Here is an 8,752-nt window from a genome sequence, read left to right as displayed (position 1 = left end):
TAAATACTGTATGATTCCACTTATATTAGGTATGTAGAGTAGTCAAGAGCACAGGACAGACACAAGGTATAATGATGGTTGCCAGGGGCTGGGGAGAACAGGGAGTTATTGTTTAATAGCTGTAGAGTTTCAGATTTACAAGATGAAAAGAGATGGGAATGGATGGTGGTGATGGCTACACAACAATGTGAACGTATTTAATGCCACTTAAAAATGATTAAGATAGTAAACTTTTTGTTATGTGTATTTTAACTCAATAAGAAAAAAGAAACAAATTACTATCAGTAAGAGAATATATAACTTGAGGTATAATTCATACAATGGAATACCATATAACAATAAAAAATGAATCCACTGCACGACACCACAGATGAATCATACAATGCTGATGAAAAAACAAGACACAAAAGAACATACACAGAATGATTCTATTTACCTAAAGTTCAAAAGCAGACAAATTATATTGTATAAAGATGCATACAAGGGATGGTATGAGTCAAAATGAAAACAGGTATATGAACAACAAAAGAAGATGACCTCTAGTGGTTCCCAATCTTAGCACTACCTCCAAATCACCGGGGGTGGGGCAGCCTAAAAAATCTACCCACATCTAGGTTCCACACCCCTAAGTTCTGATTTCATTGTGTCTGCGATGCTGGCTTTAGGCATCCAGTTTCAAATCTCCAAGTGTTTCTTTCTTTTCCTTTTTTTTTTTGGGCCACACTGTGCCACGCGGCTTGTGTGATCTTAGTTCCCAGACCGGGGATTGAACCCGTGCCCTAGGCAGTGAAAGCGCAGAGTCCTAACCACTGGACCGCCAGGGAGTTCCCTCCAGGTGTTTCTAATGTGAAGACAAAGTTGAGGATGCTGCCTGCTCTAAGGTGGAGCAAGAGGGCTGTGATAGGGAAGGCCAAATGTGGGGCCTCTGGGGTACTGGCAATGGTTTTCCTTGCCATTGGGGGGAGTTTCACAGGTGTTAGCTTCATAATTTTTCACTCTACATTTATTTTATGCCCTTATCTATACATGTCAGCTCTTCTCTTTTTCCACAGCATACACATAGGTGTTCCAGGGCCCACAGCTCACGGTCCTTACTTGGAGTTGCTTATCTACAAAGTACTTCACACGGCAGGGCCGATCCAAGCTGGTCGTGTCTTTGTGGCCAAGCTGTCCATATTTACCTAAAGTGAAATGAGCTGCTTTGCCATCCTCTCCACTGGGCCTTGTGGCTTTTCCCCTCCAGGAAGGAAAAACAGCCCATTGACTGAAGTGCTGGGCTTAAGCCACCAGTCTGCTGGTGTCTGCTCTGTGAATTCAGGAGACCAGCACCACAGAGCCTCCAGGACCAGGCAATTCCACAGGTCCCCAAGAGGCAAGATGCTCCTCCAGGCTTCCCACTCCTAAGCTCAGATGTTCAGAGCAGAGATTTTTATTTTATCTTTTTCTCTACCCAGTGCCAGACCAAAAGATGTTTCATGACTGCTGGCTAAATATTCCCTTAAGACAAATACCTTTTCAGAAAGGTAGATGGGAAATACTGACATGTTGTCCTATTTCTCTCTTGTCTGGTCTCTGCCCCTCTTAGTGTGCCTAGATCTGTTCCAGAGAAGGGAGTAGACAGCTTTTCAGTCCCAATGGTCAGGCCGAGTCCCCTGCTTCCACTTCTCTGCATGGCTGTTGTCACCTGCCCTCTACTCCCAGGTCTTTCCTCCCCTTGGTTTAAGCATCACAAAAGCAAACCTTTTACTTACCCCAGCCCCAGGTGTAGAGCTCCCCCGTTCCTGCAACCAAAGGACAGCAAAAGGACAGTAAGGGGCTGACACCACTGCTCTTTGACTACGCATTTGTCCAGCTCGGCCTGCCAGCATGTTCTGGTCACCACGAGACTTACTTGGCGTAGCAAAACATATCCTCTCTCTCTTTTTAACAACTGTCTAGTCACATTTGGGGTGATAAAGGATCCAAACTGAAAAAGTTCACCTCCCTATATGCGGACTGATTGGCCTGCAACTCACAGCTGCTGAGTTTAGGACAGCCCTGCTGTCAGATGAAAGGCTGGCAACACTAGCCCCCCTCCAGAAGGAAGAACCTTCGGGGCCTGACAGGCTGGGGAGCCACTGTTAAAGCCCCGTGGGAGTGTACTGAGTGGGGCAGCTACTCAGTACATGTCAAAGATGCTTAATTAAAATGGTAGTTTTTTAGGTGACCACACCCTTTTCTGCAGCCACCAGCTAGAGAGCGGGGTGGAGGGACCTCCCGCTCCATCCTGAACCAGCCTACCCAGCCCCACTCACTTGTCACCACCGCTGTGTGCCGGGATCCACAGCTGGCCTTGACTGCATCTGAGCCCAGGGGGAGGTCCAGTAAAGCTGGGAAGGGCTGGACAGCTATGAAGGGGGCGGGGGCTCCATCCTCACCCCCGGCTACTGTCTTCACTTCAGAACCATCTTCATTCAGTCCTGAGGCTTCAGAGAAGTAATAAGAGTGGTGATGATAATGATGCTGAACACTCACTGAGCGCTGATCTAAACCTCATTCATATACTGACTCACTCACTACAACAGCTGACACACTTGCTCTAGCTCCAGAGCCATCGCTCCCAACCCCACATTCCCTGGGAAGTGCTGGAGTTGACAGGTTTGTGGGGCATGTAGTGCTGACACTGGCATCAGCCTTGCCGTGCTCCCTCTCATAAGGGGCTCAGAGTCCTTCGTTGTGTCCTGGGGTCCCAAGGATGTCTCGTACCCTTTTGAGCACTGTAGCTCTCAGGCCAACAATATGGCCAGGAGTCAGGAATGACAGAAACGTGTGGAAATCAAGAATTGACCCTCACCAACAGACTTGTGGTTGCCAAGGAGGAGAGGGGGGTGGGGGAGGGATGGATTGGGAGTTTGGGATTAGCAGATGTCAACTATTATATATAAATGGATAAACAACAAGGTTCTACTGTGTAGCACAGGGAACTGTATTCAATATGCTGTGATAAACCATAATGGAAAAGAATATGTATACATATATGTATAACTGAATCATTTTGCCATACAGCAGAAATTAACACAACATAAATCAACTATACTTCAATAAAATATATCAAAAAAAAGAATTGACTCTCACCTTCTGCGGTTGTCTTTCCATCCTCTGCCAGGCTCCTGGTGGGCAGGGCCAGCTGCCCTGATTCATTCCAGCCCCAGATATAAATATCCCCAGCCTCTGAAAGAGAGATAAAGGGGCCCCATTAACAGACTGTGTTTGCCCCCTCCACCTCCTAAGCATGTGCATCCATCCAGACTCCACTACACCCCACTAGTTCCCTAAAGACAACTCCTGCCTGCCCTACCCAAGTCAGCACTCCAGGCAGAGTGCTTTCCTCAGGGCCCAGCAGTTTCCTTGTCTCAACAGGGCCCCTTCCCCCTTAAGTGCCTTCAGGTCACCCTATTCTTAAAGGAAGTCTCTTGCTGGCTCTTCCTCTCCACTTTCATTTTTTCCTTTTTTGTTAAATTGCACCCCCCACTCCCCCCACGTGCAGTTTGGAAATGTGGCCGTGGAAGTTCCCCAGTGGTCTTTTTTTCACATCCACTGAGCCCAGGCCCCTTTCATCAGCCCTACCTGCCACCGGTCCTACTGAAGGCCTTTTAAAAAACTGTTGTTTTAACTGAGGTGGTATTGGTTTATAACATTATATAAGTTTCATGTGTACAGCATTATATTTTGACTTCTGTATGCACTACAGTGTGCTTATCACCAAGAGGTTAGTTTTCATCTGTCACCAGCCAGCCAACCCCCTTTACCCATTGCACCCTCCCCCTCCCCCGGAGGCCTCTGGAAGCTCTCACAACACTGGAGTTGGTTGATTGGAGCAACAGCTCTATGCTAAAAATTCACTAACAGCAGTGGCTAATTTTTATCAAGTGCTTATTCTGTGCCACTGTTTCAAGCACCATATCCCCATTTTATTCAAGAGAAAACTTGAGGCACAGAGAGGTTAGGTGCTCTGCCCAAGATCACGAGGGGCAGGGTAATGATTTGAACCTGGGAGGTCTGGTCCGAAGCATCCGTGCTCCAACCATGCGACACCAAGGCCTCAAATGCCTTTTGGACCTTAGTGCGAGACTTCCCATTGGGCTCACCTTCCAGCCCTCTCTTCTCTTCCCTCCAGCCCACTCATTCTCAAGCCTGGCTGCCAACCCAGGCCCATTACATGTGAATATGGACAGGACAGTATAGGCATAGGTAGTTTTTAAAGACCCCTGGTGAAACCATGCCCCATAGAGTTAACAGAAGCTGATAACTAACAGAAATTCTTGAACTTCTCTTACAGAACAACAGATGAGGGAACAGCCTGTTAAAACCCCTTTGCTTGTTAAGTGCCTTCATTGATTAAGTTCACTTTCATTATTTTTCTTTTTTTCTCTTTAATTGCATACCTTCCCAGCTTCATGCAACTCAGTTGTTTCACAGGAATGTGGAGTCAGCTCCTGCCCAGCGAAAGCCAGCTGGGGACTAGCTGGGGCCACTGACCCTAAAACTGGGCCTGTGCAGACGTCCAGTGGATGGCCTTTTGATGTCAGAGGGCTGGAAAACTCCACCCTCAGATCATGCTAAGCGCCTCCACTTTTTTGTTTTGGCTACACTGCGCGGCTTGTGGGATCTTAGTTCCCCAACCAGGGACTGAACCAGGGCCCCTGAAGTGAAAGCGCCGAGTCCTAACCACTGGACCGCCAGGGAATTCCCAAAGCGCCTCCATTTTGAATATGCAGACGCATGTGACCCAGATATGCCTGCTCAGAACACTGATTACCTCACCTTCTTCCCTACCTCCAATCACCTTTCCCCGTGCCTAAGACCACCCTGCTTATCCCATAAATACCCCAACTCCCTTCAGGGAGGCAGATCTGAGACTTATTATTCTCCCATTTCCTCGCTTGGCTGCCTTGTGAACAAAGTGTTTCTTGGCTGTAAACTTGGCATCTCAGCGTCTAGCTTGCTGCGTATCAGGACCTGGTCGGTAATGATATAAGTGGAGGCCAGAGCCCCAAATGCAGATCCTTGGAAAGATCATTCGCTCCCAGCTGCACCTAACAGCCTAGAGATCAGCTACACCTGGATCACCTGCCAGAGTGGTGAACACAATCTAAAGTGAAACTCCTCATTCTGGTCCTGGGTCACCAGCCATGGCACCACCAGAGCTCACACTCACCATCATCATCCTCCCGGTGGGCATCCAAGTGTCCACTGTGTGCCACACATCACGGCCACCCGGGCAACTGCTGCCTTTTTTTTCTCCTTAGCTCGGTTGCCCCTCACCCCTTCATTCTCCCTTGGGGAGTATTTTAGAAAGACAGCCCTGGCTGGAAGCAGACGGAGGGGAGGGGTAGTGAGACCCGTAACAGAAGACAGGAAACAATTGTGACAGTCCGGGTGCGAGTGGGTGATGGTGGCGGCAGAGGGGCTGAATCTGAGAGGCGTTAGGGAGTCATGAATGACTGGGCTGGCTGATGTGGGAGGAGCTTGGGAGGAGGCCAGGCTAGGGCACCCATCAGTTTGCGAGAGGAGAAAGGTTTGGAGCCTACGAGACCTTGAGCTGGTTTTGGAAAAGCACTAGGTCACTCACCACTCACACACAGAGAGTGCCAGCCACCTGCGGCCACCTCAGCCATGGTTAGGCCCTGCAGCGCCTGCAGCAGCCTCGGCTCCGGCTCTGCCTCCAGAGTCCCGTGGCCCAGCTGTCCGTGCCTGAGCAAGGGAGACCCTAGTCAACTACACCAAGGGGTCTCCTTCCCCTTCCCTCCCCTTCCCTCCCCAATCGCTCTCTCCTGCCCCCTGTATGCTCACCTCCCACTCCGAGCCACATGTACCCGCACCCCCCACCCCCACCCCGTTACCGCCGCAAAAGCCCAGCCGGCCCACCTCACCTGCCCCCGCCCCAGGAGAACACCTGGCCCGCCGCGTCCAGCAGCAACGCGTGCTCAGCGCCCAGCTCCAGCCGGCGCGCCCGCAGTGTCGGGGCCAGAGGCCGGTAGAAGGGCGGCCGCGGGCTTACGTAGGCGCGAGCGCAGGGCAGCAGCGGCAGCGGCCCAGCCTGGGTCTCATCGCCGCCCGGTCCGTCTTCCCGCTCGGCCTCCGGCACGGTCTGGGCCCAGAGGGGCTCCCCGCGCAGCGCCGAACCGGGCGTCCAGGCCTGCAGCTCCGTCCCGGCCCCGGGTCCCGGCCCCGCGCGCAGCACCACCAGGAGCTCCTCCGACGCCCACGCGTCCCTGCAGCCGCCCGCCGCTCCGACCGCGAAGCCAGACAGCTCCACCCGGCCTCCTCCACCTGCGGGGGGCGGAGAGCTGGCTAGGGAGGGGGTGGGACACGCACCCGGGGCTGGGGTCGGGATGGGGCCGGAAGGAGGTGCTCACGGGTCACGAGGGCGGTGTAGCTCCAGCTCGCGCTCACGCGGCAGACATCGAGGCCCGCGCCTGGCGCCCTCAGAGGCTCGGGGCTGTGTACCTGGCGCCCGCGCCCCGAGCCCAGCGCCTGCCCGAAGCCGCAGAAGCCGAAGCCGAACCAGGCCCCGCGACGCTCCTCGGCCATGCCCGGCAGCGCCCTCTGCTGGCTGCGACCTGGCTGCGGCGGCCGGCGGGACGGAGGGTTAAGGCTAGAACTCGAAGAGATTCTTCCAGATGAGCCCTTGCGGTACACTGAAGCTGCCTCACCTGTAAAATGGGGGAAATGCCATCCTCCTAACCACAGAGGCAGACGATGTGCGTTCCACCAATATTCGCTGAGCGGGAGCCTTGGCTAAAGTCCTGCCAGATTTAGGAAGATTCTGAGCTGTCTAGAGTGGGGCACTTTTCCTGCCTTCCCTTTTGACTCAAGCAAGTTCGCTGTCCCACAGATTGGTCACGAGGTATTTAAATGGCTTCTCTCTTAGGCGTTGGACTAGGATCTGAGTCCCTCCCCCTCCAAATTCCCAATGCCAGGCACATTATCCCATGTAATCTTGGGAACTAGAATTGCCCCCATTTGACAGCGGAGACTCCCAGAGAAAGTAACCCTTACACAATCACATAGCTTAGGACCGAGAGGGGCAGAAGGCTGAACTCAAGGCTCATCATTTCCACATACAGTGCTCTTCCCACCAGTGGAAGGCAGAGCATTTGAGAGACAATGACCTGTACGGGTTAGGACCAGTTCCAGGGTTCACATGTTTGCCTCTGCAGCTACCAGTGCCTGTGTCCTCAGCCAGTTTACTTAAGCTCTCTCAATCCAATTCAATTTCTTCAGTTTCACAAAGCTGGGGAGTAGGAGAGGTGATGTTTGTACCTACCTTGTAGAATTATTTGGAACAGATGCAAATAAAGGGTTCAAGTGTTGGCACCTACCATGGCAAGCACACGGTATCAGCTTATTAAGTCCAGTATTTAGAATTAATAAAAATGACCACTGGATTTTCAGAGACCTATATAAACACAATTTCAACTGGACCTTATCTAGTCATTTATTCGTTCCACATGCATTTATTGATCCCTTAGGCTAAGTCATTGAGAAGGACCGATGTCTACTTCCAAGGAGCTCACGCATAAATGGGGAGACAAACGCACAGTCGAGTGGCACGGTAAGGCCACTTTTTCCGTACAGCATGTTCGGCTTGATCAGAATTTCATTGGCATTTTCAAGCCTGTGAAGTCAGGTCCTGGGTCTCTCCTTGACCCGGGCCTGGGCTCCTACCCCTTCCGAGTCAAATCCCAGCCCTAGGAGGCCTCTGACCTTAATCTTGACCCTGTGCCCTCCACCCCCTCAGGCAGCTCCTTCCGATGGGCAGTCTTGAGGGAGGAGGAAAGGCCGGGGCGCAGGGCGGTCACCCAGGAACGAGTCACCACCCAGCCCAGGACCTGGCTGGCAGCCGCAAGAAGGAAAGGTTTGAAGAGCCGCGCCCTGAGCGAGGCGCCCATTGGCTGCCGCCGCCTCCCCGGGGCCAATCACCAGAGAGAGGGGTGATGTCACCGCGCGGGGAGGACAGCCTTGGGACAAGCTCACCTCGGTTCCGGCGATCCCCGCCGCGGCCTGTCCAGTCCTAGCTCGATCAAACCGGTCCCAAGGCCTACGCTAGGCCGCTGCGGCCTCCGGCGGGGAGTAGGCGAAACCTTCGGTGGGCGTGGGCTCGTTGGGCCAGATGGTCCCGTCCTCCGCAGGCACGCGCGGGGCCGCGGAGTCAGTATTAGAAACACTTCGGGGACGATCAGAAAGAAGGGTTGGCGACAAGCGACCCCAGTGACGGGCGCCGCCTGTCAGTCCTCTCTGTCTGGGATGGCGGCAGCTAGCTACTGGACACGCGCGTGCCTGAGGCCCTAGAAGCATCACCCGAATTAGGCGGGTGCTGAGCAGTTTTTACCTTCCATTGGCTCGGGATCTGTCACTTACCTCCGTTAAGCCAATGAGAGTCAAGCTGGGCTTAGTCCGCTCTGCAGAGAGCGGAAGCAGGCTCTCAAGGGACCACCCGCCCAAGCAGGTGGGGATGCCCGCAGCGGTCCAAGCTTACCTCCAACCCCGCTCAGCTACTGGAGCTTCCCTCAGGGCTTTCCCACCCCCATATCCCGAGCTCTGCCTGACTGGAGGTCACTGAAAACTCTCAATACAAAGGCAGAAGTGGGCTTCCATGGTGGCACAGTGGTTAAAGAATCCACCTGCCAATAAGGGGGACACGGGTTCAAGCCCTGGTCCAGGAAGATCCCACATGCGGCGGAGCAACTAAGCCCGTGCGCCACAACTA

At 53.0% G+C, this 8,752-nt stretch overlaps 1 protein-coding gene across 2 annotated transcripts; it reads right to left on the bottom strand.

Moving 5' to 3' along the window:
• Window positions 1–290: 290 nt before the first annotated feature.
• Window positions 291–8,609, bottom strand: RCCD1 (RCC1 domain containing 1). Of its 2 annotated transcripts, none has more exons than XM_032624885.1 (8): window positions 7,155–8,609; window positions 6,399–6,695; window positions 5,913–6,312; window positions 5,612–5,733; window positions 3,115–3,210; window positions 2,295–2,465; window positions 1,752–1,781; window positions 291–1,181 (listed from the first exon to the last, which is right to left on the bottom strand). In XM_032624885.1, the coding sequence occupies exons 2-8, from the start codon at window positions 6,571–6,573 to the stop codon at window positions 1,030–1,032; spliced, it is 1,146 nt and encodes a 381-aa protein (XP_032480776.1). In that variant the 5' UTR covers window positions 6,574–6,695; window positions 7,155–8,609; the 3' UTR covers window positions 291–1,029. The 2 variants fall into 2 exon arrangements, with proteins under 2 accessions (XP_032480776.1, XP_032480775.1); XM_032624884.1 differs by having other exon boundaries at window positions 8,020–8,609.
• Between the last annotated feature and the right edge of the window lie 143 nt (window positions 8,610–8,752).

The sequence above is a fragment of the Phocoena sinus genome, chromosome 2 (genome assembly GCF_008692025.1).
Source record: "Phocoena sinus isolate mPhoSin1 chromosome 2, mPhoSin1.pri, whole genome shotgun sequence".
NCBI lineage: Eukaryota > Metazoa > Chordata > Mammalia > Artiodactyla > Phocoenidae > Phocoena > Phocoena sinus.
This window is presented reverse-complemented; position numbering and strand designations above follow the sequence as displayed.